The 13,417-nt window shown below is 50.6% G+C and overlaps 1 protein-coding gene across 1 annotated transcript in view; it reads left to right on the top strand.

Annotated features, from left to right (window-relative positions):
- The window catches only part of MALRD1 (MAM and LDL receptor class A domain containing 1), a 348,020-nt gene that overhangs the window by 20,575 nt on the left and 314,028 nt on the right, over nucleotides 1-13,417 (top strand). The window contains 3 exon segments of the mRNA XM_068146420.1: nucleotides 4,199-4,356; nucleotides 6,805-6,897; nucleotides 12,785-12,986. Of these exon segments, the coding sequence (XP_068002521.1) occupies nucleotides 4,199-4,356; nucleotides 6,805-6,897; nucleotides 12,785-12,986 (453 nt within the window).

Here is a 13,417-nt window from a genome sequence, read left to right as displayed (position 1 = left end):
AGGAGCCTGAGGGTGAGCTCCTTGCTGTTGCTCAAGATGTGCAGGGGGAGTGCCCAGAGGCTGGAGCCAGGCTCTGCTGGGTGCTGCCCAATGCCAGCACAAGGGGCAGTGGTGGAAGCTGAGGCAGAGGAAGTCCCATGGAAACAGCAGGAAGATTTTTTTCTCTGGACGCCTTCAAGCGTCTCAGTGTCCTTAAATTGGGGAGCCCAGAACTGTGACCCCAACCTGTAGCACTGCATGGGGTTATTGTGGCCAAAGTGCAGCCCCTGGCACTTGGACTTGTTGAATGCCATCCTGTTGGACTCTGCCCATCTGTCCAGCCTGGCAAGGTCACTCTGCAGATCCCTTCTACCCTCTAACAGATCAACTCCTGCCCCCAGCTTGGTGTCACCTGCAAATTTACTGATGATGGACTCAATGCCCTCCTCCAGATCATCAATAATGATATTGAGTAGGATGGGGCCCAGCACTGAAGATAGAGAGATCAGAGCATTAACATGTGATGTACTATGTAGTGTTTTGGGCTGAGGCAAACTCAGACCTTAGAGCTGCAAAGTTTGTGAGAAATGACAGCCAAATATTGCCAATGCTGTTAATATGTAGAAACCTACTTGAAAAATGGGAGCTAAAGGTAATTAAAAAAAAGTAAGTAATTCCTGGGAGGGAGGAAAACAAATGAGTATTCTACCACAGTTTATTGTCTCTCTAATTAAACTGATGTATGGATTCTACTTTTAAAGGTTACAGAAAAGAGAGGGAAAGTAATGCTACTACTGCCACCACTACCAATGATTATATCAGCATTTTTCAGATACAAGGTTCTGGAATCTTCAATTTCTAACCAACAAGCAGCTGAAGAGGAGCCAGAAGTGTGCCCAGGGGGCCAAGAAAGCCAAAGGCCTCCTGGCTGGAATCAGCAATGCTGTGTCCAGCAGGAGCAGGGAGGGGATTGTCCCCTGGCACTCAGCTCTGGGGAGGCCACAGCTGGAGTGTTGTGTCCAGGGTTGGGCAGCTCAATGCCAGAGAGATGTGGAGGTGCTGGAGCCAGGGCAGAGGAGGGCAAGGAAGCTGGGAAGGGCCTGGAGAAGAAATCTGATGGAGAGCAACTGAAGGAGATGGGGATGGTTAGTCTCACCATGTTCTAACATCCAAGCTGAATCTCCCCTCTTCTAGTTTTGCTGCATCCCCCCCCTGTCCTATCACTCCCTCACACCCTCAAAAGTCCCTCCCCAGCTTTCTTGGAGCCCCCTGCAGATCCTGGAAGGTCTCCTCAAGAAGGTCTCCTCAGAGCCTTCTCCTCTCCAGACTGAACAGAACCAACTCCCTCAGTCTGTCCTCATAGCAGAGCAGCTCCAGCCCTCTGCTCATCCTCGTGGCCCTTCTCTGGACACCTTCCAGCCCCTCCAGATCCTTCCTGGCACAGAGGCTCCAGAACTGGCCCCAGAGCTCCAGCTGTGGTCTCAGCAGAGTGGAGCAGAGGGGCAGAATCCCCTCCCTGGCCCTGCTGGCCACACTTCTCTTGCTGCAGCCCAGGCTCTGCTTGGCTGTCTGTGCTCTAAGTGCACACTGACAGCACAATGTATTTACAGACATGAACACAGAAGCAGTGTTCTTAAGACCTTTAATCAGTCCTTCCTGGTGACTTTTAATAGCTGCTTTGAAGGCAGCAAAATATTCAGCGACTCAGGAGCGGGGCATAAAAGGCCCTGGTTTATTTGATACCAAGGTGTTTAGCCTTTTTATTTCTGACAGAAAAAAGGGAATGTTGAAGGGTTGGAGTGCTCTTTTAGATCTCTGTAGGAGGAGTTTTATGAGGGGCAGTAGGTCAAGAAGAGCACAAATTGCTTTTCTGCTTGGAATGGAAAGACAATATGCTTCCAACATATTGTTGCAGAAAATCTGGCTGAGAAGATCTTGATTGCATGGTGGCGATTCCAATGCACCCTGGGGCAGTAAGGCAGAATACTTCTGCCTGACACATTCCTCCCTATCAGAAAAGAATTTGAAAGAATTAACAGGAAAATCATTGCTATCAATGCAGGTTGGGGGATGAGTGATTGAAAGCAGCCCTGAGGAGAACGACTTGGGGGTGCTGATAGATGAGAAGCTGGACAAGAGCAGGCAGTGTGAGCTTGCAGCACAGAAGGCCAAGGGCAGCCTGGGCTGCATCCAAAGCAGCATTGCCAGAGATCCAGAGAGGTGATTCTGACACTTTGCTCTGCTCTGCTGGACCTCACCTGGAGTACTGTGTGCAGCTCTGGAGCCCTCAATATAGGAAGGAGCTGGACCTGATGGAGAGGGTCCAGAGGAGGGCCATCAGGGGGATGGAGCAGCTCTACTACAAGGACAAGCTGAGGGAGCTGGGGGTGTTCACCCTGGAGAGGAGGAGGCTCCAGGGAGACCTAATAGCAGCCTGCCAGTACCTGACGGGGGCTACAAGAAGGCTGCAGAGAGACTGTTTGCAAAGGCCTGCAGGGACAGGACCAGGGGCAATGGCTTCAAATTAGAGCAGAGCTGATTTAGAGTGAATGCTAGGAACAGGTGCTGGTGGAACACTGGAAGAGGTTGCTCAGGGAGGTGGTTGAGGCTCCATCCCTGGAGATATTCAAGGTGAGGCTGGACAGGGCTCTGGGCAGCCTGATTGGGTTGGGGATGTCCCTGCTGAGCGTAGAGGGGTTGGACTGGATGAGCTTTGGAGGCCCCTTTCCAACCCAGACCTTTCTGTGATTTCTCTGTGTCACTGTAAAAAGCTGCTTGTTTGGTTATTTATAACTATACTGGAAAGAGGAAGAAAACTCAGTTTCCCAATATATTTGCACGTAGTTGTGGAATGGTTGCAGATGTAAGGAGGCTGAGCTGAACGTGGGACTACTTACAGCTTCTGACATGCAAAGGGACAATGTCAGGACCCTATCAACTTGATGTCATTATTGTGAGTCAAACAAAAGATAGATATCTGCCTTTTTAATGAGACATCCAAGTGTGGTGGGTTGAAATTTCCACCCTTCTCAACATTAGATTTGCCAGAGCAGCTCAGCTGGAAGCAAATGCAAGCTGCATTTACAAGCAAAACTACACTCTACAATGGAGTGCAAGGAATATCCAGGAGCTGCAATAGTTAGAGGGATTTACAATTAACAAACAGCACAAGAACCCCCCTGGTCAAAAACCAGGAGAAGCTACTAGCTTCTCCCTCCCTACCTCCCCCTTACCCTCCTGTACAAAAGGGACAAGAGAAAGGAGCAGAGAGATGTTAGACTTAACCAAAGCAATACAGCCAAGGTCAAGCAGAAGTGAGTTAATATCTCTCCCAGCCCAAGGAAGTGAGAAGAGAGGGAATTGTTTTGGGATAATCAGTTTTAGTGCCTTATCTCTTCCAATGGGTTTGTTTAGAGTTATCTTTATTTTCCTTTTTACACCCAAACCCACAGAAACACAGAATTAACCAGGCTGGAAAAGACCTCAGAGATCATCAAGTCCAACCTGTCGCCCAACACCATCTGATGAACTAAACCATGGCACCAAGTGCCACATTCAGGCTCTTCTTAAACACCTCCAGGGATGGTGACTCCACCACCTCCCTGGGCAGCACATTCCAGTGGCCAATCTCTCTTGCTGGGAAGAATTTCTTCCTAGCATCCAGCTTGAACCTCCACTGGCACAGCTTGAGACTGTGTCCTCTTGTTCTGGTGCTGGGTGCCTGGGAGAAGAGACCAACCCCCACCTGGCTACAACCTCCCTTCAGGCAGTTGTAGAGAGCAAGAAGGTCTCCCCTGAGCCTCTTCTTCTCCAAGCTAAGCAACCCCAGTGGTATCAAAAGGTGGCTGTGCCTTAATGTCTTTTTCCCCTCCTCTCTAATAGAGAGAAAGCAAAAGCATAACTTCTCCTTGCTCCCTCAGCCTCTCCTCCCAGGTCTGTGCTCCAGACCCCTCCCTATTTATTTGCATTTTACTACTTTCTGTTCAAAATCTGTGAAAAACAAATCTTAAAGGCCTAGCCTGAAACTCTCACACCAAGTGACACCACCAACCTGACCAGGAGATTCCACTGCTGATGGGGATGGGTCTGTGGTTTAATTACCACAAAGGAGTTCCTCTTGCCAGGGACTAAGAAGAAGAAAAAACCAAATATAAACCAACATAAAAAATCTGTTTTGTGAAAGAGTGCACTCTAAAGATTGGATTTTATTTCATTTCAGAGCACTTTGGGTGGTTGGAAGCTGCTGAGACCTGGTTCCATGGCAGTGCTCCCTTCAACAGCTCCACGTGCCATGCCTGTGGCCAGACGTGCCGCCTGCAGTTTCGTTGCTCCGTGGCAGGCAGCAGTGTCCTCAGGGTGCTACTGGTGACCAACCAGGTGAGGAGAAACATGCACTGGGGAGAGGTACACCAGCCCAGGCATCACCAGCCAAAATGCAGAGAATGTCCCTGCCAGCACACACCTGCCCCCTGTGCTTGGGAAAAACAATCACTTGGTATCGTTCCACTGATCGCTGCAACTGTAATGGTTTGCTTTGGAAGGCATCCCAAATACCAACGAGTTCCAAGCCCCCTGCCATGGGCAGGACACCTTCCACTAGACCAGGTGGCTCAAAGACTCATCCAACTTGACCTTGAACACTTCCAGGGAGGAGGCAGCCACAGCTTCCCTGAGCAACCTGTTCCAGTGTCTCACCACCCTCACTGGAAAGAATTTCTCTCTAATCTCCAGTCTGAACTTGCCCTCCTCAAGCTTCAGTCCTTTCCCTCTCATCCTATCCATATCCGAGTCACCACCACTGGAGCTGTTCAGGAGGAGACTTGATGGGGTGCTTGGTGCCATGGGTTAGTTGTTTAGGTGGTGTTGGATGATAGGTTGGACACGATGATCTTGAAGGTCTCTTCCAACCTGGTTTATTCTGTTCTATTCTATTCTATCTTGCACTGGAGGACTCAGAACTGGACAAGCACTCCAGGTGAGGTCTCAAGAGCAGAGTAGTGGTGGAGAATCACCTTCCTCACACTGCTGGTCACACTGTCTTTGATGCAGCCTGGGACACAGCTACCTTCTGGGCTGCCAGGTGCTGAGGGACATGGTTTAGCCCCAAACTTGCTAGAATTAGAGAATGATTGGACTCAATGATCTTCTTGTCTTGGGGACTCCAGTGCTGAACACAGGATTTCAGGAGGAGTCTCACCAGAGCAGAATAAATGGGCAGGATACCTCAGCCTGCAGCCCATACTGCTTTTCATGCAGCCCAGGACATAGAATCATAGAATCAATAAGGTTGGAAAAGACCTCAAAGATCATCAAGTCCATGAGGTGGTGGAGTCACCATCCCTGGAGGGGTTCAAGAGGGGATTGGATGTGGCACTTGGTGCCATGGTTTAGTCATGAGGTCTGTGGTGACAGGTTGGACTTGATGTGCAGCCTAAATCTGCACCCTTCCACCTTCAGGCCTTTCCACTTCATCCTGTCACAACAAGCCCACATAAAAAGTCTCTCCCTGGCTTTCTTGTAGACCCCTTCAGCTACTGGAAGGCTGCTCTAAGGTCTCCCCAGACCTCAGTCCCTGGGGTTTCAGGTAACTAAGAACATGGCTTGGACTCTTTAGGCACAGCTCTATCTTTTGCAGATTAAACAATCAGCTTTTAGCCCTGCTGATTGGATCATTTTGTCACTTCTAAGAAAAGATAAGTAATTATAACACAACCTAATGCAAGCAGTGAGCTCTGAAAAAGAAACTGGAGTGCAGAGTCCTGCACCTGGGCAGGAAGAATAAACTGAAGCAGGACAGGTTGGGAGGGGATCTGCTGGAGAAGGACCTGGGAGTGCTGGTGGACAACAAGTGCTGGTGGACAACAAGTTCTGCATGGGGCAGCAATGTGCCCTGGGGGCCAAGAAGGCCAATGGGGTCCTGGGCTGCATTCAGAGGAGTGTGTCCAGCAGAGCCAGGGAGGTTCTCCTCTCCCTCTACTCTGCCCTGCTGAGACCTCACCAGCTCTGGCTGCCCAGCTCAGGAGGGACAGGGATCTGCTGGAAAGAGCCCAAGGGAGGGCTACAAGGATGCTGAAGGGACTGCAGCACTGCCTGGGGAGGAGAGGCTGAGAGCCCTGGGGCTGTTTACTCTGGAGAGAAGACTGAGAGGGATCTGATCAATGTCTATCAATAGCTGAGGGCTGGGGGTCAGGAAGGAAGGGACAGGGCCAGGCTCTGCACACTTGTGCCCTGGGATAGGCCAAGGGGCAATGGATGGAAACTGCAGCACAGGAGGTTCCACCTCAACACAAGGGGGAACTTCTTGACTGTGAGGGTCCCAGAGGCCTGGAGCAGGCTGCCCAGAGAGGTTGTGGAGTCTCCTTCTGTGGAGCCTTTGCAGCCCTATCTGGATGTGTTCCTGTCTGACCTGTGCTGGATTCTATGCTCCTGCTCTGGCAGGGAGGTTGGACTGGAAGATCTCCAGAGATCCTTTCCAACTCCTAACCTCCTGTGAGCCTGTCCAGAGCACCACAGAGGTACATTGTTGAATTCACCAATAATGAAGCATGATTTGCATATTATTTCACTTTAATTGTAGCAAACTGGCTCCTGATAATGATATTATTAGCCAGTTGAATAGCAATAAACATGTCTTGTTTCTCCTCTCTGCCTCAGAGCCTAGTGCAAAGGCTCAGATGAGAAGGTGAAGCTGTATTTCCTCACACAAAGCAACTCTGTGGTCATGAGGTTAGGGTATGAAAAGATTAACAGCAACAACAGATGGCCTTGATGATGTCTGGAGGAAGACGAAATCAGCTTTATCACATCATATTCTTCATTTTGCAGGAGGAGCATATCCTGTGGGAAACCAACAGCACCACTAAGAATCAGTGGGTCAGAGTGGAGGTAAAGCTGCCTACAGGACTGGAAGATGTAAAGGTATGACTGAAAGAGGCCTGTGCTCAGGTTTTGGAGATCTCTCACCTTATTGCCTATGAAGCTCCTAGAACAAATAATCTTTTGGGGTGTTTTTAAGTGATATGTATCCTGAAGGGCTTGCTGTTTCATTGCTTCAGTGAGAGGAAAGCTCTGGTTATAGCTCCAAGAAAGCATCTACACAGACATGGTGTGGTCTTTAGGAATGTGGAAGACAGTGAACACAAATTTCAGGTAGCCACCTGAGCCCATCCCAGCTGTTGCCAGTGCTGCTCAGTGAGAGGGAGTGAAGCCCCTTTGTGGGATCTCACTAGCATAATGAAAACCAGGAGCTGTGAGAGAACCAGCACAGAGAATCACAGAATGTTAGGGGTTGGAAGAGACCTCGAAAGCTCATCCTGTCCAACCCCCTGCCAGAGCAGGAGCATCTAGAGCAGGTCACACAGGAACACATCCAGGCAGGTCTTGAATATCTCCAGAGAGGGAGACTCCACAACCCCCCTGGGCAGCCTGCTCCAGGCCTGTTCCAGATCACACAGGAACACATCCAGGCAGGTTTGGAATACCTCCAGAGAAGGAGACTCCACAACCCCCCTGGGCAGCCTGCTCCAGGGCTCTGCCACCCTCACAGGGAAAAAATTCTTCCTGCTGTTTCCATGGCACTTCCTCTGCCTCAGCTTCCACCACTGCCCCTTGTGCTGGCATTGGGCAGCACCCAGCAGAGCCTGGCTCCAGCCTCTGGGCACTGCCCCTGCACATCTTGAGCAACAGCAAGGAGCTCACCCTCAGGCTCCTCCTCTCCAAGCCTAAGAGCCCTCAGCTCCCTCAGGCTCTCCTCATGAGGAAGATGTTCCATTGCCTTCCTCATCCTCGTGGCTCTGTGCTGGACTCTCTCAAGCAGTTCCCTGAGGTCCTTCTTGAGATGAGGGGCCCAGAACTGGACACAGTATTCCAGATGCAACCTCAGCAGGGCAGAGGTGAATGTGAAGCTGCAGCTGCTTAATCTTAGATTAGTTTACAAGTTGCTGTTCAAGTGATTTTCCATGTACATGGTTTTCATAGCTCTGTGAATCTCTCTCATGTTTTGCTGTCTCAGAAATCAACTGAAAATCTCATCTCTTTGAAGGACAAAGGCTAAGCCACTGAAGAAATTGACCATTTGACATAGAATCATAGAATTATTTTGGTTGAAAAGACCTCTAAGGTCATCCAGTCCAGCTGTTCTCTAACTCTACCAAGAGTGGGGATAAACCATGGCCCTCAGCACCACAGCTCTGTCTCTTTTCAATGCTTCCAGGGGCGGGGACTCAACCACCTTCCTGGGCAGCATCTTCCAGTGTTTGAGAACCATTTCAGGGAAGAAGTTTATCCTAAGATCCAACCTAACTCTCCCCAGGAACAACTTAAGGCCCTTTCCTCTCATCCTGCCACTGTTACTGAGAAGAAGAGACCAACCCCACGTCACTCCAACCTCCTTTCAGGGAGTTGTAGTGAGCCAGAAAGTCTTCCCTTACTTCCTTTTCTCCAGCCTAAAGAACTCCAGCTTCCTCTGGTGCTCCTCACCAGCCCAGTTCTCCAGACCCTTCCCCAGCTTTGTTGCCCTTCTCTGGATCTGCTTCAGCACCTCAATGTCCTCATTATAGTAAGAACCAAATACTGAACCCAGTACTTAGGTGTCCAAGAGGATGTAGCACTTGAAGCCATGGTTTAATTAGTCATGAGGTGTTGGGTGACAGGTTGGACTTGATGATCTCTGAGGTCTTTTCCAACCTTATTGATTCTATGGTTTTATGATTCTATGATACTCAAGGTGTGGTCTCCCCAGTGCTGAGCCCATGGGGACAATCCCTTCCCTGGTCCTACTGCAGTATTCTTGATGCAGTCCAGGATGCTGGTGGCCTTTTTGAGTACACTGCTGCCTCCTCTTCAGCCAGCTGACCTGTATTGTGGTGAATGCACTTCAGCAAGCTGGAAGGTTTTAAGTACCAGTTGCTGACTATTTCTTCCCCACAAGGGCAAGTATGAATAAACAGACACAGGAGCATAGGATCACAGGATGATAGGGGTTGGAAAGGACCTCTGGAGATCTTCCAGTCCAACCCCACTGCCAGAGCAGGAGCAGAGAATCCAGCACAGGTCACACAGGAACACATCCAGACAGGGCTGCAAAGGCTCCACAGAAGGAGACTCCACAACCTCTCTGGGCAGCCTGCTCCAGGCCTCTGGGACCCTCACAGTCAAGAAGTTCTTCCTCATGTTGAGGTGGAACCTCCTGTGCTGCAGTTTCCATCCATTGCCCCTTGGCCTATCCCAGGGCACAAGTGAGCAGAGCCTGGCCCTGTCCCTTCCTTCCTGAACCCCAGCCCTCAGCTATTGATAGACATTGATCAGATCCCCTCTCAGCCTTCTTCTCTGCAGAGTAAACAGCCCCAGGGCTCTCAGCCTCTCCTCCCCAGGCAGTGCTGCAGTCTCTGCAGCATCCTTGCAGCCCTCCCTTGGACTCTCTCCAGCAGATCCCTGTCCCTCCTGAACTGGGGAGCCCAGAACTAGATCATAGGATCATAGAATCATTAAGGTTGGAAAAGACCTCAAAGATCATCAAGTCCAACCTGCCACCCAACACCTCATGAATAATAAACCATGGCACCAAGTGCCACATCCAATCCCCTCTTGAACACCTCCAGGGTTGGTGACTCCATCACCTCCCTGGGCAGCACATTCCAACACCTAACAACTCTCTCTGTGAAGAACTTTCTCCTCACCTTGAGCCTAAACCTCCCCTGGCACAGCTTGAGACTGTGTCCTCTTGTTCTGGTGCTGGGTGCCTGGGAGAAGAGACCAACCCCCACCTGGCTACAACCTCCCTTCAGGGAGCTGTAGAGAGCAATATTCCAGGTGAGGTCTCAGCAGGGCAGAGCAGAGAGGGAGGAGAACCTCCCTGGCTCTGCTGGACACACTCCTCTGAATGCAGCCCAGGACCCCATTGGCCTTCTTGGCCCCCAGGGCACATTGCTGTCCCATGCAGACCTTGCTGCCCACCAGCACTCCCAGGTCCTTCTCCTTGGGGCTGCTCTCCAGCAGATCACCTCCCAGCCTGTTCTGCTGCAGTTTATTCTTCCTTCCCAGGAGCAGGACCTCTGCACTTACCTTAGTTGAACCTCATTAGGTTCCTCTCTGCCCCGCTCTCGGTCTACTTAGAGTAACTCAAGATGAACAGGAGGTCACTGAGGTTGTTGGTAGGTATTTAGAAAGCCAAAGGCATTCCTTCTTGTACAAAGATGGCAAGGATCACCTGTGCCTGGGGAAGAAGAGCACCACCTTTAGTGACATGCCTGTGTAATGTTTTCAGCATAGAGGCCTGCCCTCTGAACTGGTGGAGAATGGATGCTATCAGAAGGCTTTTGTAATGCTGAAGCAGTTGTCTCCCGTGCAAGATAATGACATTCCCAGCTCTGACTTCTCAGAAAGGAAAATGCCTCTTGAGATTTCACTGCAACTTCTGATGGGTTAGACCCTTGTTCTTACACCAGGAATCACAACTGTTCTTTTGGTCTGACACTCTGTGTCCAGCTGTCACAGCTCACAGGATGTCAGGGGTTGGAAGGGACCTCTGGAGATCTTTTGAGTGCAACCCCCCTGCCAGAGCAGGAGCATAGAATCCAGCACAGGTCACACAGGAACACATCCAGACAGGGATGGAAATGCTCCAGAGTAGGAGACTCCCTTCCTCTGTTCTTTCTGCCCCCTGCATGTGACTATTTCTGAGGCTCAAACTCTGTGTCCCAGCATGTCAAAGCACACAGCTCCAGGTCTGAGTTGTGCCTCCAGCTCCTGCTCTTGCCTCAGTGCTTTCTTTCACTGCAGTGTTGGTCTTTCTGGTGAATCTTGGCTTGCTTCCTCTTCCTTGATTGCTGTAGCTCAGGTTAAAGAAACATGGAGAGCACAAGGAGGGTAAATCTCCTTGTTCTCAGATCCAGCAGAGAGAGTTGGGGATGTTCAGCCTGGAGAAGAGAAGGCTCCAGGGAGACATTAGAACAGCCTTCCAGTACTGGAAGGGGGCTATGGGAGAGCTGGGGAGGGACTTTTGACAAGGGCTTGGAGTGATAGGACGAAGGGGAATGGGTTTGAGCTGGTAGAGGGGAGGGTTAGACTGGAGCTTAGGAAGAAATTCTTTCCAGTGAGGGTGGTGAGACAGTGGCAAAGGTTGCCCAGGGAGGCTGTGGCTGCCTCCTTCCTGGAAATGTTTAGGCGCAAGCTGGATGAGGCCTTGAGCACCATGGGCTAGTAGAAGGTGTCCCTGCCCATGGCAGGGGGGTTGGAACTGGATAACCTTTAAGGTGCCTTCTAACCCAAACCATTCTATGAATCCTTGATTCTTGAATCTCTGTGTCTCTGAAGACATCAGCAACATAAGCAAGGTTGGGGCACAGACCCAGTCTTGTCCTGTCAGGTTCTTGGCATGGTCCCTAGCAAGGGTTTAACCCAAGCAAACTGGCCAGGCAGTGCCTAAACAGTTCCTGGGTTACCCACTGCTTAGGGGGGATGCAGCCTTTGCATCTCAAGTTATGAAACAGGTAGCAGGTGTTATGCTGTGCCAGCTGGTGGCCAAGCACAGGCCCTAGCCCATTTTATTCCCCTGTGAGTGGAACTGAAAACTATTTTCTTGAGCACTTATGAACTGAGGTTCTGGTGAGACTTCAAAGCAGAAGATGGAGTCTTTAGGATGCCACACTTCAGATCACTCCTGTAAAGAACAGGGGTGGTGCAACTTGGGAGCCAAATCATAGAATCAACCAGGGTGGAAAAGACCTCAGAGATCAGCAAGTCCAACCTATCACCCAACACCTCATGAATAATAAACCATGGCACCAAGTGCCACTTCCAGTCCCCTCTTGAAGACCTCCAGGGATGGGGACTCCACCACCTCCCTGGGCAGCACATCCCAATGGGCAATTCTTCTTTCTGGGAAGAGCTTTCTCCTCACCTCCAGCCTAAACTTCCCCTGGCACAGCTTGAGACTGGGGCTGCTTGCCTGGGAGAAGAGACCAAGCCCCACCTGGCTACAACCTCCCTTCAGGGAGTTGTAGAGAGCAAGAAGGTCTCCCCTGAGCCTCCTCTTCTCCAGGCTAAGCAACCCCAGCTCCCTCAGCCTCTCCTCACAGGGCTGTGTTCCAAACCCCTCCCCAACTTTGTTGCCCTTCTCTGGACACCTTCCAGCATCTCAACATCTTTCCTAACCTGAGGAGCCCAGAACTGGACACAGGACTCAAGGTGTGGCCTAACCAGTGCAGTGTACAGGGGCAGAATGACCTCCCTGCTCCTGCTGGCCGCACTGTTCCTGATGCAGGCCAGGATGCCATTGGCCTTCTTGTCCACCTGGGCACACTGCAGGCTCATGTTCAGCTGCTGTCAACCACTACCTCCAAGTCCCTTTCTGCCTGGCTGCTCTCCCCCAGCCTGTAGCACTGCCTGGGGTTGTTGTTGCCAATGTGTAGAACCCAGCACTTGGACTTGTCCAATGCCATCCTGTTGGACTCTGCCTATGTGTCCAGCCTGGCACGGTCCCACCTTCTCACAGATCCCCACCTGCCCCCAGCTTGGTGTCATCTGCAAATGTACATCAGATCAGGGATTTTTTTCTTTAAAAGAGGTTTTTACTGAGTTTCATTCTTGGAGGTTCCCAAAGCATTTGAGCTGATGTTTTCTTATTTCAACCTGAAGTGGTTTTACAGAAGTGCAGCTTCCAGCTGGGTGTTTGTCATGGCTTTGTCAGGGAAAGTTCAGAGTGGATTTTTCATATAGAATGTTACTGGGGGATGTAAAGAAAAAACAGCTTCTCTCTGCTATCCCTTAATGCATGTATGTGTATATTAACTGTAACAACCCACAGCTTGTGTTTCAAGGAACATTCTGGAGCACACCAGGTTTCATCTGTCTGAACAGCATCCAGCTCTTGGACCCCACACCATCAGAGCCACCACGATTCAGCTCCTTAGATGAATTCACCTGTGCTAATGGGCAGCCCACAGAGCCTGGATCAGCCTCCCACCCAGATTGTTCTGATGGCAGTGATGAGGATCCAGCAGCCTGCTGTAAGTGAACTGCATTGCTTTGGAAGGACACTGTGCTGAGGAGTGTCATGAAACATAAACAGGTTTATCAAAGCTGATCATAGAAACCCCTGCATTGGAAGCGACCTCCAAAGCTCATCCAGCCCAACCCCTCTGCACTCAGCAGGGACATCCCCAGCTAAATCAGGTTGCCCAGAGTCCTGGCAAGCCTCACCTTGAATATCTCCAGGCATGGAGCCTCAACCACCTCCCTGGGCAACCTGTGCCAGTGTTCCACCACCCTCCTGGTGCAGAACTTGTTCCTCACATCCAATCTCAATCTGCTCTGCTCTACTTTGAAGCCATTGCCCCTGCTCCTGTCCCTGCAGGCCTTTCCAGTTTCTCTGCAGCCTTCTTGTAGGTCCCTTCAGGTACTGAAATGTTGTTATTAAGTCTTCCTGGAGCCTTCTCCT

The sequence above is a fragment of the Melanerpes formicivorus genome, unplaced genomic scaffold (genome assembly GCF_026170545.1).
Source record: "Melanerpes formicivorus ecotype bairdi unplaced genomic scaffold, bMelFor1.0.p_v2 SCAF_13, whole genome shotgun sequence".
In the NCBI taxonomy this organism is placed as follows: domain Eukaryota; kingdom Metazoa; phylum Chordata; class Aves; order Piciformes; family Picidae; genus Melanerpes; species Melanerpes formicivorus.
Note: the sequence above shows the minus strand (reverse complement) of the source record. Positions and strands in the feature narration are given on the sequence as shown.